Here is a 23,617-nt window from a genome sequence, read left to right as displayed (position 1 = left end):
CAGCTGGCTGTGAGTCATAACGGAGCCAAAGAAGATTCAATTATTGAGCATTTTTGCCTCTTAGTGGGGCTTCTAATGTCAGGTTGTTCTCTCTTTCCCCTAGGAATGTTTAGCCTGTCTTAATGATAGCTAGATCACATTGTGGTCATCTAAATTGGCCATGAGGTGAAGCAGGAAACAATTTTTCAGCTGTGGTGCTGGAGCTGTGATGAGGAGAGGAAGGGCTGGTCCATTTTGTCATTACAGTGTAAACCTGATATGGGCAGTGGCGGAGCCAGGACATTTTCAGTGGGGTGGCCAGGATGGAAGCAGTGATCATTTTGGGGTGGCATTGAAATCACTATTATATGAACATAAAAATACATCTCACTATAAAATAAGGGGTTATTTAAGGCACCTACAACACACCTCTACATTATTTGGGATTAAGTGGTGGAATAGATCAAATAACATTCAGTATATCTAACTATTTTTTTCGTATTCCCGCAGGCAAAGTATCAACGAAGCTTACGTTATACAAATGTAATGCAATATACAGACTGTTTAGCTTATGATGATCAGCAGCACTATGAGCTCATTCTCTCAGTGTATCATCAGGAATACAGAGACACACACACATCATTTAAATACGAGTTTTTAAATTAAATGATAGGTTAAGAATAAACATCTTAAAGTAAATAACAATAAACAATAGCCCTTAACCCTGTAAGGCAATGCTATTGGGTAGTAAATGTGTTTATAGGTCCTGCCCTCTGGCCATACACACCAGGGATTTTGGGCCCCATGAAAAGATATCACATTGGGCCCCACCACGCTAACCAAGCACACTTGCTGTAACCACACCTCCAGAACCCAACCCACTCATTTATGCTTTAAATAACTCTACCTGTACAGGCTTGCATCTATCTTGTAGTCCAATACTAACTGCACAATATTTACTGACACTGAGCTGTGAAAATATAACACTTATGGGGGGACAGGGCTGCTGAGCCTAGAGATGGATCTGTTAGTCCTGGCACCAGGGGGAGGGACAATTGATTTAGTTTGAATAGCTGCTAAAAATGTACCTGCATTTACTAAATGACAGCTAAAAGAGGAGTGAAATTAAAAACCTGTATAGATATTGACAGTACTTAATGTCAGCTTAATAAAAAAAAAACATTACAATTATTATTTACAATGGACTACGCGTAGCTAACAGACATATTTCCACCACTCATAGACCACACCCACCTTTTCTTTGAAAAACTGGGTTACATACTGTCGCCCTTTAGTCCCTCTCTCTTTTCTTTCTCTCCTTTCTTTTCTCTTTTGTAAGCCTGACTTTGTGAGTCGTTGAGACATGGTTCACACCTAAGTACTACCATCCCTGCTCCTAACATGCTCTCACTCTCTGCTAGAAAGTGCCAGCGGTGCTGCACCGAGTTTGGAGGCAGGACCAAACCATTACATGTAAATAGAAGGGGGTGTGAAGAGGCTTTGGATAATTAACTTTTGGAAGAAAAGAAGTTAAATGAATTGTAAGTTTAGTGAGTACATTATCAATATAACGTCCTATTAATGTTAATTCTGGATGAATGATGAAAGGTTACTTAAACATTTTTTTCTTAATGTTCTAAAATTGTTTAGGCCCCCGTGGTGAGGGTGTTTGGGGTGGCCAATAGGGTAGCCAGGATTCAGCTGGGGGTGGCCGTGGCCACTCCCATCCACTCCCCAGCTCCGCCACTGGATATGGGCCGAGCCGTCAAAAGATAAACCACATAGGATTAGACATAAAACCGTGTAGAGGACCAAACACCACAGCAGCAGAAATGTTCAATTATAAAGACAAAAAAAAGGGGATTATTTCACTAGTATTTCTATTTCAAAGTTTAGACCCCCAAGTTTTAAAAGGATAACATTGACATCCACTCATTATAGTCACCAGCATTATAAACATCTAAACTAGTAGTTAAGAAATTAAAGAATATTCAACGACAGATATCTTTAAAATGAAAAAAATAAATTAAAACATAACTTGAACTTAATTTATTTTTATTTTATATACATTTGGGGCCATTTCACCTTTAAAACAATTTCTCCCAGTTTTCTGTCCAACCGGGGGATGTTAATGATCAATCACTCAATCAAAATACATTATTTAGCCTATGGGGAAATAAGATTGTGTGACAGTTGTCAGATATATCCTGGTGCAGCCATTTTTTCCGTAAAGCACATTAAACCACATCCAGATATTAGATCTGACTCCTGGCTAACACCGTTAGCTTGTCCATTTCAATTTCCAATGATCTTAATAGACGTTACTACTAGAACAATTACAAAATACTAACTGTGTGCACCCAGACTGGTCCTTTTAGAAATGTACGCTTGAGAGAATGTGTGCTGGGCAGTTCCGTTGTTGCAGTGAAATATTCATATATGCAGTGCTGTGTTTTACACCTACACACAGCAATGTGCCTGTTACACAACAAGAGGCTTCTCCCTGGAGAGGTCCACTGAACACTGGGGGTTCAATCTGAAATGGCTCACTGGAAAGGAGCGAGGCTGGTTCTTGTTACAGCTGCAGATACTGAGAGAGTGGTGGGGGTTGAAGAGAGGAGGAATGGGAGGATGGGGGAGGATGAATATAACAAAGGCACTGTGGTTTAGGTGATGATGAAGTGTGCTAAAAAACGTGAGAATGATTCACTCTCCACGATAGCATGTGTACAGTGTCAGCCATTGCATTTGAAGTCATCTCTCCTGGCAATTGTCCTGCTCTTATTGGGTGGCACAGTGGATGTAAAACAGCATAACATTTGAGTGCTTTGGTGTGGTTTCATCCCAGTCAGATTACAACTCCATTCGTTTATTGAAACATTTGAGACATTTACTCCACACAGAGGAATTTGACACTGTTACATCAAAGGGCACAGTAGAGATAAAGACAAACACAATAGTTTTAAATAAAGAGGCAAGCACCTGTAAAATGAAATAAAATACAATTAGTAGCCATGCAAGGTAGAAAGAGTAGCAGTATTGTAGAAATTAAGGGGATCCTATAGAAATAATGTAGTATCTAGATAACAGTAGTGAATAGCGAAGTATGTATTCCACAGTGTTATTTAAAAAAATGTTGTAACAGTATTAACAAAAGAAATAGCGAAAAGAAGTAGCATTGTAAAATAGTTAAAACAATTCTCATAAGTGTTATTTCACAACGGTGATATTATAGTATGTAAACTAGTATATGTTGTTGTGTAGGTGGTGTTCTACGAGGGGCCGTGGTGGATGTAAATTCTGACTGCTGCAGGAAGGAAGGACCTGCAGTATTTCCCACCTCTCATGACACACCGTGGGTAAAGCAGCCTGTCACTGAAGGAGCTGCACAGTGTGGAAACAGTGTCCAAGAGGGGGAGTGGGACATGGTGTCATCTTGTCCATCATTCTCCTGTCTCGAACCACCTACGCAGCGTCCAGGGGGCTTCAGTCCCTTCATCTGTAGGAGTGCCACCTGCAGCCCAAAAGACCACAGAAGATAGTCAGCTCTGTCCCTTTGTATATAGAGCAGCACAGATAACAGTCAAGTTTTTTGTCAGATAGACTGTACTTGTAAGATTAGAAAATCTCCATGACCGTTCCCTGATGTTTACTGGTATGTTACTGGTACACCTATGCTGGAAGTGTTTACTCTTGCACAACAGGGCAATGTCCTGAGTAAGTTCAAACAAACTACCTTCAACTGAACAGCAACAAATCAGACTTCATCATAATCGGACCCACATCCCGCACCAACACCCACCAGAACTTCAACCTCACCCTTGACAACGCCACTCTAACCCCCTATCCTCACATTCCCAACCTTGGAGTAATTTTTGACAGCTCAAATTCGATAAACACATAAACCATATCACCAGGACTTGTCACGATTCTCATGTTATGTCACGTTTATAGTTTTGTAGGTTTGGGTGTTTTTGCTGTTTTCCCTGTCATGTTTTCCTCTGGGTTATTGTCTGGTCCTTTTCCCTGTGTTTTCCTCTTGTCATTAGTTCCCTGGTGTGTCTAATTGTCTGATTATGTTCACCTGGGCCCCTGTGTTTTCTCCTCCCTCCTCACCTGTGTCTTGTTTTGTGATTGAGTCTTGTGTGTATTTAAGTTCTGGGTTGTCTGTCTGTCTTGGTCGGTTCGTCTTGTTCCCTGACTAGTTCTGCGGTGAGTGTTCTGTTTTGTCATTGTCTATATAGATCATAGCCTTGAAATAAAGGAAGTTTCAGTTTAAATCTGCATTTGGGTCCTGCTTGTTTCACAAACCGTGACAGTACGAACCGACCTGAAATATGGGCCCAGCAGATCCTTTCGAGCAGGAGATATTGGAGTTAACCGTTGCTTTGGCTGTCTGCTCTAGTCGATGGTTGGGAGCGTCCAGGGGTCAGCAGCGAGAGGCTGTTCGGGCTGAGGCACACCAGAGGACAATGGAGAAACCAGGTTTAGTTAAATTCTTACCTGGCTGGATTTTGGACTTCCTCTCAGTGTGTGATTCCCGGCCTGCTAGCCCCAGGCATGCTAGCTCCCGGCCTCCCAACCTGGCACCATACGCCTCGGTGGGTTCCGTCTGCAGTCAACCCATGCTTCTGCCCCAGTTCCTGCTCCTGTCCAGGAGTCATATTCTGGAACTCGTCTGGCTTATGGAGGTCCACGGAGTATTCAGGCGGCTGCTAAGAGGAGGAGTCGCAAGGCCAAGCTAGCAGCTCAAGCCCCAAGAGCCATGGTTCCGGCCCCAGAACCGGCCCTTACAGCAATGTTTCCGGCTCCAGAACCGAACCTTACAGCCATGTTTCCGGCTCCAGAACCGGACCTTACAGCCATGGTCCCGGCTTCAGTGCCGGCTCCAGTAACCATGGTCCCGACTCCGGCTCCTCGTCACCTGCTGACTCATCGGCCAACGCCAGCTCCCCGAGTCCTGTCGGCGTACCGGCCGACTCCAGCACCTCGTCTCCGGTTGGCTGTCCGTCCGACGCCAGCTTCCAGAGTCCTGTCGGCGTACCGGCCGACTCCAGCACCTCGTCTCCGGTTGGCTGTCCGTCCGACGCCAGCTCCCCGTGTCCTGATGGCTGTCCGTCCGACGCCAGCTCCCCGAGTCCTGTCGACATACCGGCCGACTACAGCACCTCGTCTCCTGTTGGCTGTCCGTCCGACGCCAGCTCCCCGGGTTCTGTTGGCGAACCAACCCACTCAAGTGTCGTTGGAGGTCCCGCAGACTGCCCTTCTGCCGGGGGTCCTGCCAACCCCATGTCCTGAGCCGTTGGAGGTCCCGCAGACTGCGCTTCTGCCGAGGGTCCTGCCAACTCCATGTCTGGTCCCGTTGGAGGTCCCGCAGACTACTCTTCTGCCGGGGGTCCTGCCAACCCCATGTCCTGTGCCGTTGGAGGACCCGCAGACTACTCTTCTGCCGGGGGTCCTGCCAACTCCATGTCTTGTCACGTTGGAGGTCCCGCAGACTACTCTTCTGCCGAGGGTCCTGCCAACTCCATGTCGTGTCCCGTTGGAGGTCCCGCAGACTACTCTTCTGCCGGGGGTCCTGCCAACCCCATGTCCTGAGCCGTTGGAGGTCCCGCAGACTGCTCTTCTGCCGGAGGTCCTGCCAACCCCATGTCCTGAGCCGTTGGAGGTCCCGCAGACTGCTCTTCTGCCTGGAGTCCTGCCAACCCCATGTCCTGTGCCGTTGGAGGTCCCGCAGACTACTCTTCTGCCGGGGGTCCTGCCAACTCCATGTCTGGTCCCGTTGGAGGTCCCGCAGACTACTCTTCTGCCGGGGGTCCTGCCAACCCCATGTCCTGAGCCGTTGGAGGTCCCGCAGACTGCTCTTCTGCCGGGGGTCCTGCCAACCCCATGTCCTGAGCCGTTGGAGGTCCCGCAGACTACTCTTCTGCCGGGGGTCCTGCCAACCCCATGTCCTGTGCCGTTGGAGGTCCCGCCGACTGCTCTCCTGCCGGGGGTCCTGCCGGTCCTGTGTCCTCTTCCATGGGGGATCTTGCCGACACTGGCTCCTGACCGGCCTCCGGAGCTGTCTGGTCTTCACCCCTCCTCGGACTCTGCCTTGCCCCGGGCCGTCCGCCCGAGATTCCCTCCATGGACTCTGCCTTGCCCCCAGGCCGTCCGCCCGAATTCCCCTTTTTGAACTCTGCCTTGCCCCCGGGCCGTCCGCCCGAATTCCCCTTTTTTGAACTCTGCCTTGCCCCCGTCCGCCCGAGACCCACCCTGCTGGATTTTTGTTTTTTTGGGACGTCTGGAATCCGTCCCAACCTGTTGTTTTTCATGTGTATATTACACCTTGAAGGAGAGACTGCAGGAAGTTTCTGGTTCAGAATTGACCTTAGTCATCACAGGGTGATATCGGCCCCCCACAGACTCACTGATGTACGGTATCTGAAACGTCACTGAGCTTAGCCGCTGATTGGCCAGTCCAACAACTCTCCTCGGACATCACCAAATATACTATAACAGCATTGTGTCCAGTATATTGATTAATGTTGACTGAAGGTATGTGATGGTTCCCAAAGTCTTATCACATGCAGGGCCGTCCCTTCCTACAGGCAGATCACGCAGACTGCGTGGGGCCTCACCTCGCGGCGCAATTAGTGTGGCGCGACACGGTTTCGAAATGTAGATTCTCCTTGTGATGTCTGCCCCGCCCTGATCCTATCCACCTGTGTCCAATCACCTGCTGCCGTGTTTTCTGCTGCCTTCCGCAGCTGTATCTTGTCATGAGTCCTGTAAGTATATATTTGTGTTTCCCCTAGTGTTCTCTGTCTTGTTCTCTGTTGTTCTGTTTTCCTGTCTCCGTATGATTCTTAATTTGTACCCTTGTTTAGCTATTTGTTCGTTCCTCATTTTGTTTTGTTGTTTTCTATTATTATGTTTTCACCTTGCTTGCTTTATTTTGACATACTTTATTAAAAGCTTTATTAGCTTTATTTAACTAAGCTAGCTTTTTGTTATTTACACCTGCCTGTCTTTCGTTTGGGTTCTGCCTTCTAAACTCAGCCCTTGACAATTGTGGTCGATTATTTTGCAACAGTTCAACCATTAAAACAACCAAATGAACATAATAGCACTCACATCCAAACATTGTAGGTGTTGTGGTGCCATAGCTGCGGGAAGTCATTTTGCTCAGGAGGTGCTGCCAAAAGTGGGGAGGGGGGCCGCTTTAAAAAAAGAAGAAAAAAGGCGGTGCTGGGCCGGCCCGGCTGTCAGCGATACGAGCAGCATAAATTGTTTGTTAAAGGCGAGATACGGCAGGCAAAAACATCGTTTTTCATGCACTGGTACATTTTGAGATGTTGTGCTATTTTGATTCCATAATATGTTTTCTTTCAGGCTTTTGGAAGGAAAACGTACAAAATACACACTTAAGTGTTTATTTTACTATAGTTTGTCTATTTGCGTCTGTATATTTCTCCTAAATTCACCAAAAGTTAGAATTCTAAAGTAACATAAAGTACCGCGACCGCTGTTTGCACCATGTCATCAGAGATATCGTTGGAAAGCTCCGTCTCTCCTGCACAATCTCATCGGATCCAAATATGGTAATTTCCTTTGCATCAGCAACCAATCGTGAAAGTACAAAAGGGTCTTAAACCAAGAAACGAAATCTCATTGGCTGGTGTCAACTTCTGACAACGTGATTCGTTCAGATGCGTCACGTGGTGTGCTAAAACACTTCCTGGTTAGCTTTTCGCTACAAATTTAAATCTCAAAATGGCAAAAGAACGACGAAAAAACGTTCACAGAGAAGACAACAACAATTGTCACTTGCACGAAGCAAGATTATACAAAAAACAAATGACCCCCAAAATTAAATACCTTCACGGAAAGCGTCGAGGCGCAAGCTGTCATCCAAAGAACAGGAGGGTTTAGCTAGCGCCACACTGCAATCTTTAAAGGTCGTTTTCTCAAAATGAGTTTTTACTCCTACTCCGAAATGTCCACTTTAGTTGCACTTACATACACCAAACCTTCCAGTTATATTCCTATCAACATTATGAAGGTTTTTACTAAAGGGTTTGTTCATATATCATTCATAGCCTGAATTATATAATATTGTATACCTAAAAACATGGCGAAAATTGATATTTTAGGGCTGTTAACAGTATTTTCTAATTTATGGAGTGATAAAAAGAGATATCCAAAATCCCTTCTGTAAAAGCCTTGGATGCTAATATGAATACAAAATGAAACAATAATTTTGAACCTGGCTTTATCCAAAATTCAGATTTCGGTTCCTGAAATGTGTTAAAAATATGCGCATATTTAATGAGATAATGGATCATTTGCATATTCAGAAAACTTGTAATACAAGAAACAATTGCATTATTGTAGGTAATTAACTGGAGGATTGTCTAGCTGATATCTTTAAGTTAAAAAAAATTACCCTATTCACCTGGGGTGTCTCGCCTTAACTGTTATGCTTAATAAACCATTAGGCTATAGACCTACATCACTTAGCAACAGCTGCACATGCCCACACGCTAACTATGGGTCTTACAAACCTACATAACATTACAAATAGTCAGAAAATATTATTTACAATATTAATAAAACTATGAATTCAATTTTAACTGATTGACAAGGCAAAACACTGCACAGCGGCAGCAGCATTAAAGGAAAATAACGTCTTACCTTGCGTATGTGTTGGGGCTTCACAAAACCCCAAATGTAGCCTTCCTCTCTGGGGTGGCACTAATGAAGACCCTCATTAGAGCAGATACATCCACATTGTCCAAAATGTTACTATGGACATGCATCAAAGTCAGATGTGTCAGTCTCTTCTGTGTCATATTACTCTAGTTGGAGTAGTTGGTGGTCCACTCTTTTTATTGGGTTGTTTGTTGGAGAAAAAAATCCAAAATCCTTTTTTGCGCCATTCTAAAAAGTTGTCACTCTGCAGTGTGTGTGTCGCGTCAATTACGTCACTATCCCACGACCTACGACCTAGATGACTAAAATAAATTCAAGCCACCTGACTGATACAAATATATACTATGACTATTATATGCTACTATGCAAATTTTATTTTAAGTAAAATCATAACTATTTTATGTAGTTTAATCATTTTTATTTAGGTGGTCACTCAGTTTTTAAAATGTACACCACTCGCCAACAGGGGGTGCTGCAGCACCCCCAGCACCCCTACTTCCCGCGGCTATGTTTTGTACAGCATGTTCCTGAGCTGATGGTGCGTTCCAGTTGTACTCGGAAGCGAAAGTACGAGTTCCCAGTCGGAATTTCAACTGGAACTCCCTGCTGAGGTCGGACTTCCAGCTTGGAAACTCGGAGATACCTCGCAATACCCGAGATCATCCTTCAAAATGGAGTATCGCCCAGGGCCGGCTCTAGACAATTTGCAGCCCTAGGCGAGATTTTAGCTGGCGCCCCCCCCCCCCTTATTATAACTTATTGACATAGGCAAAAAGGCTTACCAATAACCAATAACCTACCATCTCTCCAGTTTTTAAACGATATTTTTTGTTTACTGTCTTATAGTATACATTGAAAACACCAACCCCCCCACCCTACACACAAATACAAAAACCACACTTGCTTTTGTTATAATTCAACAAACATCTTTTAATAAACAAGTAGCTTCCGCAGAAGGAGTTATAGAAATATTTTAAAGAACACTTAAGAACACACGTATTGTAATAATAAATAAATAAAATAAAATAAATGAAAAATATTAACAAATACATAAAAACGATTTATACAAAAAAAGAACAATTACATTTCTGTTTTTGAACACACATATTGTAATAATAAATAAATACCTTACTGACTTGCTTAACTTAAACACTCAGAATTGCACTCGTCTTGACTTCTTTGCTGCAAAGTCATCGATAACATCCTCATATGACAGCTGACGAGAAACATCACTGTTAATGCTGATGATGGCAAGTCCACTGAGGCGTTCTTGGACCATTGTAGACCTCAGGTAGGTTTTAATTAACTTCAGCTTTGAGAAGCTTCTTTCTGCTGAAGCCACTGTCACTGGCATAGTGACTGCGATCCTGAGGGCCACCCACATATTAGGATAAACCTCCCTCAGGCTCTTCCTTTCCAAGAACACCAACAGTTCCAGGGTGGTCATTGTGGGTGAGGGGAGAGTTGGAAAGTTCATCAGCTCCAGTGCCAACTCTTTTCCATCTATGTCTGACTGTCCGCCAGAGCTCAGGGTGTTGCTCAGTGTTTGATACTGCTTTGTCAGCTCGTTTCTGGGCAGTTCGGGGAAGTTGACAAGCACCCCAAACTTTGCCTGAACTTCTTCCAGGTGTTCAAAACGCTCATTGACGGAAGTGATGCAAACATCAACCACCCTGTTGAAAAATGTAACTTCCATCTTTTTTAGGCCATTGGCCATTGGCTCATCAGGTGCTTCATAAGAGAACTGCCTCTTGGTTGACCTCAGCCTCTTCTCCTTGAGGACAGCATCCACATCCATGTCCTCACACATGTCTTTAGCACTGATCTGAGCAGAGGCAAATCCAGTGGCTCTGTAGTCTTCCAGGGTGGCCTTTGTCTTTCTCAGGAGGTCAACTGCGATGTCAAGTTGCATTGACACAGACTGCATGACCTTACTGACCTGTTTGACTTTACTGAGGATGTCGTACCACACCACAGTGCAAATGGAGAAGCGGTAGGACCCCACTTCCTCAGCCAAAGACTGTGCCTCTATTTTGATCATTATGTCAGTGGTCTTGTCCCTCACCTCCAAAAGTGCATCTCGAACATGTTGAGCCTGATATTGCACAGCTTCCACACTGTTGACCCGGCTCTCCCACCTGGTTTCAGACCATGATTTCAAGGTAGTGGTGACATGGCTCATCAAAATGTCCCAGCGCTTTGTGGATGCTGAAAACAATGTAAAAAGCTTTTGGAGGTAGCCAAAGTATCCAGTGGCATCTAGGGAGCTTTTCGCTGCATCAGCTAACACCAGATTGAGAGTGTGTGCGCCACATGGCACGAATAGTGCCCTCGGGTTTAGTTCAACTAACCTGGCCTGAACTCCTTGGTTTTTCCCTCGCATATTGGCACCATTGTCATAAGACTGTCCCCTACAGTCCTCAAAGGGGATGTTCAGTTCTTGGAGCCTGTCCAGGATGAGGGATGACAAACTCTCACCAGTTGATTCCTCAGCGACAAGGAACCCCATGATGTGTTCCTTAACTTGTGGCATCTCCTCCATTGTAACAATCCTTAAGATGACTGATAACTGCTCTGTGTGGCTAATGTCAGGTGTGCAGTCCAGAATGATGGAATAATATTTAGCCTTCTTAATTTCTTCAATCATGTGGGTTCTGATTCTCTCACCAATGAGTTCATTTTGAATATTTTTTCCGAGATATGTGGTATGGCTTGCACCCCTTTTGACTTTAGCAACGTGTATTACAGGGTCAAACATTGCCATCAGCTCCACTTCTTTAAGGAAGTTGCTATTGTTGGGTTTGTTGAGTGTTAGTAGAGGACCTGGGTTAGATATGCACTTAATTTAGGAGAGAATATCTCAACTGTTCTAGACTAATATGACCCCACTGAACAACTTGGGATGTGTGCCAAAATCTCTATCCGGGACGAAAAGCCCCAAAATGACCACGCCCTTTTTTAAAGACCACGCCCCTTTTCATCGGAAGTGCTACTTCCGATATAGCTGTATCTTCTAAACCGTTTGAGCTACATATTTTCTGAGGTGCTCAAAATGTTCAGAATGGCAATATCTAGGGGGAGGGGGTATTCACGAGAACATTCGGTCCACTTATTACCATACAACTACCCAAGTACTGGAAATTGAGTTATCCTCTCATGAATTATGTGCATACATGCCTATCTTAACTTAGGTCTTCTACTAATTAATATAACCATTGAATTATATAAAACTAACTGCTTTTTGTTTATTCATAGCACCAGTGCTAACAGCTGGAGAGAGTACGAGAGAAAGACGTATCCATCCAGTTTAACAGAGATAATATCTCACTGAAGTACAGCGAAATGGTAAGACAAGCTTTGATTTTTTTATTTACCTACCTCTTCTTTCTGTGGGTATCCCAAGTAGTATATTGTATGGTGATACTGATAACCCATGCCATCGATAATTTTAAACATGTTTCTTTTATTTTCAGGATGTGGTACCGCTCGCTGCTCCTTCTGCTAAACCTAAGCCGATCAAGCCGATCGATCTCGAGGAGTGCATCCTATGCCAGAAGAAGAACCGATCTGAGTACCTCTCTAGTGGTGAAATCGGCAGGGGTTATATTGTTTCGCTTGCCAAACAAACAGAGAGTAATGACACTCGAGCTGCTAGGGTTCTTCAACTGACCGTGCAAGAGCAGGGTATCATGAAATACCACACCTCATCTTGCTACAGAAGTTTTCAAAGGGATATGGCTAAGAATGACAGCATAACCCAACCACTAGAACAATCAGAACCATCTCAGCAGGGGCCTATTAATGATACATCTGAGCGACACAGCAAGCGATTTAAGTCCAGTGTAACTACAAATGTCTGTATCTTTTGTGGTTCGGATTGCAAGACATTTAAACAGAAGAAAATACACACATTGTTCAGAATCTGTGAAAGGCCCATGGCCCAAAAAATACTAAATGCGGCCATGTTGTTCAAGGACCATGTGTACACTGAAACAGCGGCAATGTGTGAGCTAGATGATGTTTTTGCGGCTGATATCCGATATCACGACCAATGTTGTAAAGTCTATTTCAATAAATATCATGCTAAAATTGATGAAATACTGAAAAACCTCGAAAAGGAGGAGTCGGTAACAGCCGGAGACAACTCCTTCAAGGCTAGATTTTTAGTCCTTGGGATTGACTTTAGTAGGTCAGCACACAGTCTGACTTCCATCAGAGACAGGCTAAATGAAGGTTCAGCTGGAATAGTGTCAAACAGAACTGTAAAGCAGCTGATCATCGAGTTGATGGAGACGCCGTCTGTTTTACATACCCAAGTAACAAACGAATATCCCAGATGGTACTTTGTACCAACAGTTCTATAGAGGCCTTGGTAGAGTCCCTGCGAGTTTCACCTGTCCAACAGGTTGCAACTGAGCTGGTGCAGGAGCTGACAGGATATAGGTTTGGACTGCAGATGAGCCTTTGTGAGCCCCAGGACCTCAAACTGTCCATGGACATATTAATTAAGAACCCACCACCAAGATGGGAGGAGTTTTGCTCCTATATGTTCAAGGGGAAAACAACCTCTAAGCTGAAGACTGATGTAGTCTTTCAAATTCTGCACTACATCATGACTGATGGCAAGGAACCAACACCTTTCCATGTCATGGCGGCTCAAGGAGTGCACAGTCTGACACGATCAAAAGAGCTAGTGACCGCTCTTAACCATCATGGAATATGTGTCAGCTACAACACAGTCAAGAGGATTGATGTGGACCTCGCTGAACGGATCATCACTACAGCAGGTGGCAACAGAGTACCTCTTCCCACTGTCCTTGAAGCAACAAGCCCACTAAATGGGGCATTGGACAACTTTGACCGCAATGAAAGCACCCTGGCAGGAACAGGCTCCACACACGATACCATCCTTGTTCTCTTCCAAAATGTTCCAATTCATCTGGCGAAACCATCAGAGGAGAGTGAGATCTCTGCAAGGCCCCTTGCCGCTCAGAGCCGGACCACAATAAAGCTTAGGTCTACAGTCAGCTGCCAACAGCTCATCAGGATGGGGGCAGTGAAGGAATGCGGGGAGATACCCACCAACTACAAGGTATCAGAGATTCTCTACAATTCTACTACATTGGGCCCGATAGCCCCAGCAACAGTTGTTGATCCAACAACAGTCTCTACTACAGCAGCAGAACCCTCTACCTCAGCAACAGACTCAACCACTGTAGTATCTGATGTGATACACACTTCCACGGCAACAGACCCATCAACCTTGACAACAGGCCCCATCGCCATGGCAGCAGAACCAACTTCCAACACAACGAGCTCCACTACTGCAGCAGCAGAAGTCTTGGATATGTCGACAGACCCCTCTCCCACAACAACTGATAGCTCCACCACAGCAACAGACTTCACTGGGTCCACCAAGTCAATAGATTCTGACCATTTTCTGTGGATAGTCAATCGCTTCTCCAAAAGAGCGACACATGAGAGTGACTATGTCCCAGGATTTACAGCTCTGAGAAGTGCAACTGTGAATAGCACCTTTCATCCTACCACCACAATTCTTACCCCCATCCTTCCCTATCCAGCTACAACATACGATGCAATCTTCACCACGATGATTAACTTTCAGGATGCTCTGAAACAGAAGGGTGATACCTACGGTGGGTTGTGGGCCGACGAAGGTGTGTACCGTATTGCCAAGGAAATTCAGCTCATGAAACCAGACCAGTTTAGCAACAAATTCCTTGGTCTAGGTGGGTTTCATATGGAGAAGATTGTGTTGGCCTGTCTTGGTACATATCTGGAACCCTCTGGAATGTTTGCTGTTCTATTTGAGACCGAGTGCTATGGTACTGATGTCATCAAGAGTGTGATCTCCGGTTCCCACTATTCCAGGGCCCGCACTGCCCATTCAATGATACACAAGGTCCTCACATCTCTCATGTTGGAAGCATTCCTCTCCAAATACCCTGAGAGATGAACGGAGCTAGAGGCACTGCAGGTCAACTGCCAGTCCAAAGACCTCACGGCCGAAGAATGGAACACGACAAAGGAGCGTGCTGACACCATCCAAGCAGCCTTTCAAGTCTACCTGAAAGAAAGGGCATCGCTGTCCCAGTCCTTTTGATTACTGGAACACATACGTTTCCGACATGTACCCAATAGTTAGGGATCTGACCAATTCTCTGCGCTCTGGAGATTGGATTCTCTACCTCAGTGCTATGGAGAGGGCAACTTCACTGTTCTTCTTTTTTGGGAGAACAAACTACTGTCGGTGGACACCATTATTCCTGCAGGACTGCTATCAACTGAAGGATAAGTTCCCACTACTGTACGACTCCTACATGCATGGTGGATTTGTCGTGAACACCACCAAGAAAGGTAGTGGAGTGCCGTTTGACCAGGCACTAGAGCAGTGCTACAACCGGCCTGCCAAAGTGAGTGGGGGGATAATTGGTATCACCAGGAAGAAGGAAGCAGTAGCTCTGTGGGGTATCATCAAGCATAAGAAAGACCAGTACGTTGACCTCCTGAAGATGAAGGATGATGTAGAAGGAGAACTCTCACTTCACCACGACTTCAATCCGAGTACTGCAACTAAGATAGTTGGGATGGTGCAAGACATAGCAGAGTATCTCCTGAAGGTATGCAGTCATCTACGAGACCAGGTAGCGCTGAAGAATATTCTCACTGGAGGAATTGTGACCAACGTAGACATAGACAAGTTGTTGTGCTGTATGAAGGAGGGCAGCGCTGCTTGTGCTAAATTTATCGATGAGCGACTCAGAAATAGGTCAATATCGATACACTCAACTATTAGCAAAATCAAGTTTACGTCCCCTAAGACCACCTTGAATTTGGCTCCCAAAGTAGACATCAAAGATGAGACAAACAAAGCTCTCATGTTTATTGAGTATGGGTGTCACCGGGGTTTCACTGTTGAGGAGCTACTCCAGCATGAGATCACCAACTCTGCGTACTTCTTGGTTGACAAAGATGGTTACTTGAGGAAGAGTGCCAAATCACAACTTGGGACTGAGCTGCTGAAGTTGTGCCCACTAATAGATAAAAAAGGTCCAGAAACATCCCCACAAACCCACGCCATCATTATCGACTTCATGGCCTTGGTGAGAAAGATCCCCTTAAAGAAGCTTGATCCGCCCGTCAAAACATTCCATGACTTTGCTATTGCCTTGACATCTATGGTCACCAAAGCTGGACACAACTGTGATGAGATCCACATCGTTTTCGACACTTACAGAGAGGATAGCATCAAGAATGGAGAGAGGGAGAGAAGAGGGAAGTCAAAGGAAATGGTTGTCCTTGATGTGATATCACCGAAACAAAATGTCCCAGTGGTGTTAGAGAACTTCTGGTCGTCTTCCATCAGCAAAACTGCTTTCCAGGCATTCTATGTTGAGTGGCTCACCACCAATTACCAAGGTACCAAACCTCTATACCTTGGTATATCACCACAGGCATGGACGGTGTCAGCTGGGTGTGCTTCTCCATTCCCTCGGCTCAACTGCACACACGAGGAAGCTGACGACAGGATGATGTTCCATGTGCAGGACATTCTAAGCCACCGGTCAGGACCTACATCCATTACGCTGTCATCAGGTGACACAGATGTCTTTGTGTGCCTGTTATACCACATCACAGTCAATTGGAGAGATCTTGGTCCCAAAGAGCTCTGGCTCGTCCGCAACTCAGGAGTGAGAAGATCAATATTACCACTCCATGATATCTGCTTAGCGCTGGGAGACGAGCTCACAAAGTGTCTCCCAGCACTCCATGCGCTGACTGGGTGCGATACAACCATCAAGATATCAACTAAACTTGCAGCCCTGAATGCTGTCCGCAAACCAGAAAATTCCTCTCTGATCCTGAATTTCGACAGTCCACAGCTAACAGAAAATGCAATACAGCTGGCAGAGACATTCTTGGTCAAGTGTCTCAAACCATCAACATACCTGAAGACATTTGACGACCTGCGACTCGCTGCATTTGATAGCAATGCCCTCAAGATGGACTTCGAGAGAACCACTTGCACATCAACTCATGCAAGAAAACATATCCATAGAGGGTATCACCAACAGCAGCTGTGGGTCCAAGCCCCATTTAGAGACGCCACCTCGATTATGAATGCCGAGAATTATGGTTTTGTAAGATTGGGTAGTTCATTAGTCCCTGAGTTTGTGATCTCAAAACCCGAAGGCCTGCCAGATCCCTGCACATGTGGCAAGTGTGCTCGCAAGAATGGGTGTCCCTGCAGGGTAGCTGGGATCAAGTGTTGCAAGTACTGCAAATGCAAGGGAGGTGATTGTTGTAAAAACCCTATCACTGAATGAGCACTGCTCATCATCCTCATACGGGGACCTGGACTCTGTTGTCTTACTCTTCATGTTCCTCACCCTGGTTTACATGACACATAAACAGTACTAATGTGGTGTTAAATAAGTATTGTTGGCTGTTGGGTAATTTATTAAAGCTCTCTACATGACACAAATGTTCTAACTTTGCTCTAAGTCCAGAAAGTTTAAATTAATAAATATAATGGCCATTCCAGTGTGTATAGGTAGATGTATGTAAGTTGACCTATTAACGTTTTTTAGCCATTTCTAGTAAAATATGAACATTTTGAGGGCCTCAAAAGCAGTCTTGTTAGTTTATAATTCAATGGTTATATTAATTAGTAGAAGACCTAAGTTAAGATAGGCATGTATGCACATAATTCATGAGAGGATAACTCAATTTCCAGTACTTGGGTAGTTGTATGGTAATATGTGGACCGAATGTTCTCGTGAATACCCCCTCCCCCTAGATATTGCCATTCTGAACATTTTGAGCACCTCAGAAAATATGTAGCTCAAACGGTTTAGAAGATACAGCTATATCGGAAGTAGCACTTCCGATGAAAAGGGGCGTGGTCTTTAAAAAAAGGGCGTGGTCATTTTGGGGCTTTTCGTCCCGGATAGAGATTTTGGCACACATCCCAAGTTGTTCAGTGGGGTCATATTAGTCGAGAACAGTTGAGATATTCTCTCCTAAATTAAGTGCATACATATCTAACCCAGGTCCTAGACTATGTGTCACATGTTCCCCCGAGGCCCATGTTTCTCTCAGCTAATGATTGAATGATGGCGACCAACCTTGTTACCACCTCACGCCATCTCTTCCTTTCTATGTCTGTAAGCGCCATCTCAGTCCTATCAATAGTTTGCCCCTTTTGTAATCGAAACTCTAACTCTTTCCATGATTCCATGTGTTTAGTATGTTCTGGAGTGTTCTCGTGTGTTTTCAGTAATTGGTGGCAATTTTTCCAGTCATTTAGTCCTGCATTGATTAATTTGTATTCCTTCTGGGAGAACAGCTTGCAGCAAAAACAGTAAAGGCTGTCGTTTTTCTGTGAGTACAATAGCCAGCTTCTCTTGATCCTTTCCCCATTTACCAGTTTTCTATAAAAGTATTGGTGGTGGCAGCTTCTCCCATCCTGTCTTTTTGGAAAAATGAAGTGTGGTTTTGCCTGATAGGGTCCTCTGCTCACAAACTATGTTCTTACCTTATCAGACATGGATGGCCAGTCGGCAGGGTCAACAGCTGCTGCCTTTGTGGCGTCACGTGCTGCAGACTGTGTTGTGGTACTCGGGATCAATGTTTCCCCTGCAGATTGTGTAGCAGCAGGTTCACTTGGGACAGGTAGTGATATGTTTTCACCTGCAGACAGTCAAACATGCATGGATACAGTCAGACACCCAGTGTGTGTGTGTGTGTGTGTGTGTGTGTGTGTGTGTGTGTGTGTGTGTGTGTGTGTGTGTGTGTGTGTGTGTGTGTGTGTGTGTGTGTGTGTGTGTGTGTGTGTGTGTGTGTGTGTGTGTGTGTGTGTGTGTGTGTGTGTGTGTGTGTGTGTGTGTGTGTGTGTGTGTGTGTGTGTGTGTGTGTGTGTGTGTGTGTGTGTGTGTGTGTTTTACATTAACATGTACATTATTAGTAAGAGAAGTGCTATTGTAATGTGCAATACTAAACTGGACTCACGTGCTGCAGACTGTGTTGTGGTACTCGGGACCAATGTCTCTCCTGCAGATTGTGAAGCAGCAGGTTCACTTGGGACAGGTAGTAGTGATACGTTTTCACCTGCAGACAGTCGAACATGCATGGATACATTCAGACACCCACTGTTTTACATTAACATGTACATTATAAGTGATATAGGTGCTATTGTAATGTGCAGGTGTGAACATGTGTATGAACTACCCACAACCCTAATAAACTCAACAGGCAATATCACAAAAAACTTGACTGAACTCACCTGCTACAGGCAGTGATGCAGTAGACTCAGGTTGTTCAGTGGTGGGAGTGGGACTACCCAGATATTTTAACAATGCACCTGGAAATTACACAGAGAATAATGTAGTAGGTATCTATCTGCAATAATACTGAGCAGTTCAGACTAGCTGACATAATTTCCTGTGCCCAAATATGCAAAATATATTTTTTAAGTGATAACCTAGCTAGTTAATGATTTAGCAGAATTATTTTGTGTCCATTACCATTTTTAAGCTAAAGATGGAACAAAATAGATAGCTTTAATAATAACAAATATATATAAAGGATACAAGAAAAACCACACAGTGCAGTTGGTGTAAAAAGAGCTATCAAGCTAGATGGTAAAGCAGCTCATCTGCTAGCTTCTATCATACTATATATCAGCTGCTATCATTAGCTAACGTTGGCTAGCTAGCTTTATACCGTTGCTTGAAAAATGCCAATAAACACAAACAGTCATCAGACATACCTCTGTTTTCCTGGAGTTTTTCCTCCTCTCTCTTTCTTCGCCTTTTCCGATGCGCCCCAGACGGCTTTTTGTTGGGGTTGCCTCGCTTCATGTTGTGACAGTGAAGTTCTAATTCTCGTTCAAAACGCGAGCGCGAGCGCATGCGACACGCGAAACACAAATGGACAGAACCAAAGAAAACATAGAGAGGGGTGGTGCAGTGTTGGGGCGCCCCTACGTTTTATTTTTCATATTCTCAAAAAAACAAATGAATCCTGATCTGAGCGGCGCCTAAAAAAAAGGAATCTGGGGGGCGCCTACAAAAATAAAAAAATATACATAGGCCTATTAAAAAAAAAAAAATTAAAAAAAATCTGGACTGCACCCCTGCGCTCCCTCTACAGTTCAGCGCCCTAGGCGAAAATGTATAACGCCAGTGTGGCGGGCCGGCCCTGGTCTCGCCATATGATCATTAAGAGAACACTTTGATAATATAAAATGTTAGCTCTTCTGTATTATTTGTGTCACATTAAATCAACTACACATGGTGCTGCTCATATTCTGTGGATATGTTGCTACGATGTGTGCATTCAACAAAGTTTGAAATAAAGCGTATATCAACCAGTATTGCTAACAATGGCTAACCCGAGGTGATGCTAAAGCTGTTAACAAGTCGAACAAATTTCCTTCGGGCCTCCATCTTTCTTCAGACTTGTGATACTGGAATGCAGTCAACTCAAATGTCACCTCCAGTTTCAACCTCCGACTTTCAATGTGAATGCGAGCAGCACGAGTGAGGTTAAAAGTGAGGCTGAGTAAACGGCATCGCAGCGAGGCAGACAGCCGCTCGGCCCTGATCCATAACCCCGCCTCCCACCGGCTCTTCCCTGCCTCATACACACTCTCATTGGCGCCAATGCTACAGCAGTATCACAAATTCATGACCAGGTAGACCTTTTATTCCTATACTTATAAATATTGCTCGAGCTAAAAGGCTCCATTGATTCAGTCTACAAGCCTTCGAGGCATCCCCTCCCCCATGAAAACCCTCCATTATCTCTCATTTCATTCCCATTCCTCCTCGCTCATCCTTCCATCGTTTCTCACGCTTCCTCCTCTCTCTCTTTTACTTCCTCCCTTCCTTATTTCCTTCCACCCTCCCATCCTTGCTCGTGCCACAAACCTCAGAGAGAGCGTGGCGATCGGTGGGAAAAAAGGGAGAGACCATCAGCTTTGCAGACGTAGGGATGCAGCGAAGGTATAGCATGGAAGGTATCAGCATAGGCTGGCTCTGGCTCTGTCTCCCTCCCCTCCCTCTCCCTGTGCCAGGGTGGTATGACCTGACGGATTACAAAACAGCCCTCCCATGTGTCTGCCTGTTCTCTGTGCCAGACGAGAGACAGCGAGACCATGAGTTCCTGGAGCGCTTGGGGGCGAGGGGGGGGGGGGGTGACAGAGAGAAGGAGAAGACACTGAGGAGAGACATCAGTGGAGAAAACAGATTGTAAGTTAGAAAAGAAAAGTAAAAGATTGGGAAAAGAGAGTGAAGAACAAAACAAGAAAGATAGAGAAGGATGTTGGAGAGGAGGGATGTTAAAGGAGTATTTTGGAGAAAGAAAAAGGAGGAGTTTTGAGTGATAGTGTAAAAAGATGAGAGTGGGACGCTGCCAGAGCATGTTCAGCCTCAGGGCCAGCCGGGGTAAGTCTGCGACACATCTGCATTCACACACCACAGCATCCCATCGTATGCACGGCTTTAAATTACACGAATATACTGTCTTTGGTGTTAGTGTAGAAAATGTACATTTCAGCAGTAAAAGATAACATTACTTTAAAACCTGAAAAGATATTGTTTCCTAGCTGGACTTCTGCTTTAAAAGTGATTCTGACAATGTGTTTTCTGCACACACACTTCTCTTTTTCATTGTGGCCTGAATAGTAAAAGATAAGAGTGATGGTCAAGGGATTTGGATAGTGGAACGCAAAGGCAGAGGGGAGCTGTGTGGAATCTATTTCATATGATGTGTGACAGGATGTCATGGAACCATTACGCAACTCCCAGAGACAAAGAGAAGCTTTAAGAAGCTGTGTGTGTGTAACTAACCCATGTGGTATTGAATTTTCAGCAGGCCCTGAGACAGAGAAGCTGCAGTGTTAGGTCCATGTTCAGTAGCTCCACAGGGGGGGGGGCATGGGGGGGGTCTATAGAGGGTCTATAGTCCATCCTCAGGGGAGCAGATGGGCTCCACAGCAGCCATATTAGCTGGTAACAGGCCTCAGGAAGACAGCTGGGTGACAGAGGTCGTCACAGAGAGGGGGTGGGGGGGGGTCGCCATGGTAGGAGGTTGTCATGGAGATTGTGGGGACCCCTGTGGACGTGGCTTACCTGGTCTGAAGTGGACATTATGATCAATCTCTACCTGCAGATTTTTTGAAGTGTGTGTTTCATGTCCGCAACGCTTTTGTTTCATGAAAAAAACATTCTTAAAAACATTTGCAACCCTTTGCAGACAAATAGGTGAGTTCTTTAAGGAGGAAAAGGAGCAGATTTTTCACCAGAGGTTTAAAAATCGAATCACTCCTTGATTCTTTACTTTGTGCTTAAATTATTTTTGCGCTCAAATCGAGCACAAAGCCAGGAGGAAGTTGTGTGTGTGTGTGTGTGTGTGTGTGTGTGTGTGTGTGTGTGTGTGTGTGTGTGTGTGTGTGTGTGTGTGTGTGTGTGTGTGTGTGTGTGTGTGTGTGTGTGTGTGTGTGTGTGTGTGTGTGTGTGTGTGTGTGTGTGTGTGTGTGTGTGTGTGTGTGTGTGTGTGTGTGTGTGTGTGTGTGTGTGTGTGTGTGTGTGTGTGTGTGTGTGTGTGTGTGTGTGTGTGAGCTGCGTGAGCTGCCTTACAGAGAGCAAGCTGAGAATTAGTAGGCCAGAAGGGAGCATGTACCCCTATCACTCCCTGTATCTGGGCTGATATTTCATGTGATACACACACACACACACACACACACACACACACACACACACACACACACACACACACACACGCACACGCACACGCACACACCCTCCAGCCTGTATCTGAGCAGTGTTCAGATCTCCTCCCTCTGTTAGCAGCACCTTTTATGTGCTAATAATTTCCCGGAGCGTGATGGTTTATGATTTTGTTTCTTGTTGTTATTCCCTGAAGCCTCTGAGTTTTCACATGCTAATTTCTATACGCACAAAGCAGTCACTGTATGCTGCCTTGTAACGCAACAAACCCCCATTGGCTCTGAAGCATTATCTGAACATACACACTTTAAAACTGAAAATCTCTTGTAAGTTCCTCTCATTTGGCTGCAAATCTATGCATATTAAAAGTTTTACAGTATAAAATGCATTCCTATTGAATACAAATATTAAATAGTGGGAAGCGTTATTAGTTTAGGGTAATTTATTATACATATTCTTAGATATTTGTGAAATACAAATAAGAGTCATTTCCTTAAGTATGGTTAAAGTTATCTGAAAAAATAGGAAATCAAACGAGTCTTGACCCAAATATATTTTGGGTCAAGACTTGTGACTCTCTGTGTGCTTTAGAATATATCAGTTTATATTTTCCGGAAGAGAGAAAAATGATTGAAAAACAAACAATAATACGCAAATATTTAATATGATATGGCTGCAATTAAACCTCAGAGCGGTGTGTACATGTCACTGCACAGATCTCAGTTTAACATGTATTAAACCCAAAAGTAAATTATGTTGGACTAGTCCACTTACCCTGAACGTTCAAATGTCCCACAAAAAGCTGATAATGAAATTTTTCTCGTTTAAAAAGGACGTTTCAGCCTCATGTGAACCATTGCAGAACTTATTTTATCCCATTTTACCTTTTTTCCATCACTGTGTAAAAAACGAAAGAACATTTTGTCCCAATTTTTTTTTAAGGCAGAATACCATTGTACTAATGACTATACTGTACATGATCTGCTTAATGTTAAATGGTCATCTTTTGAACTTTTAGGAAATAACAACCACGACACATTGCCGAGCATATTTCTACAGCAGGTCTGTCACATGACGGTAACACAGCCTGAAGGAGCTTTGTCATGCGTTGTGTGGTGGAGAAGGCTGTGAACCCATGAGCTACATAAAGAGAGACCTGAGGAGATAAATACATGGTATAATATATT

At 44.5% G+C, this 23,617-nt stretch overlaps 1 protein-coding gene and 1 long non-coding RNA gene across 5 annotated transcripts in view; one reads left to right on the top strand and one right to left on the bottom strand.

Annotated features, from left to right (window-relative positions):
• Positions 1–12,953, top strand: part of LOC307045893 — a 34,720-nt gene extending 21,767 nt beyond the window's left edge. The window contains exons 2-3 of the long non-coding RNA XR_013810013.1: positions 11,932–12,021; positions 12,150–12,953. This is a non-coding gene — a long non-coding RNA (uncharacterized lncRNA). The remainder of the gene's footprint in view (positions 1–11,931; positions 12,022–12,149) is intronic.
• Positions 1,921–20,554, bottom strand: LOC307045891 (uncharacterized protein). Of its 4 annotated transcripts, none has more exons than XR_013810012.1 (6): positions 19,469–20,554; positions 18,983–19,060; positions 18,709–18,807; positions 18,236–18,390; positions 4,310–4,431; positions 1,921–3,493 (listed from the first exon to the last, which is right to left on the bottom strand). XR_013810012.1 is itself a non-coding variant. In XM_079691919.1 (6 exons), the coding sequence occupies exons 1-5, from the start codon at positions 19,608–19,610 to the stop codon at positions 3,323–3,325; spliced, it is 645 nt and encodes a 214-aa protein (XP_079548045.1). In that variant the 5' UTR covers positions 19,611–20,554; the 3' UTR covers positions 1,921–2,961; positions 3,320–3,322. The 4 variants fall into 4 exon arrangements, 3 of the variants coding, with proteins under 3 accessions (XP_079548045.1, XP_079548046.1, XP_079548044.1); XM_079691919.1 differs by lacking the exon at positions 4,310–4,431 and having other exon boundaries at positions 1,921–2,961; positions 3,320–3,493; XM_079691920.1 differs by having other exon boundaries at positions 1,921–4,431.
• Between the last annotated feature and the right edge of the window lie 3,063 nt (positions 20,555–23,617).

The sequence above is a fragment of the Notothenia rossii genome, assembly GCF_949606895.1.
Source record: "Notothenia rossii genome assembly, chromosome: 7".
Classification (NCBI taxonomy): Eukaryota; Metazoa; Chordata; class Actinopteri; order Perciformes; family Nototheniidae; genus Notothenia; species Notothenia rossii.
Note: the sequence above shows the minus strand (reverse complement) of the source record. Positions and strands in the feature narration are given on the sequence as shown.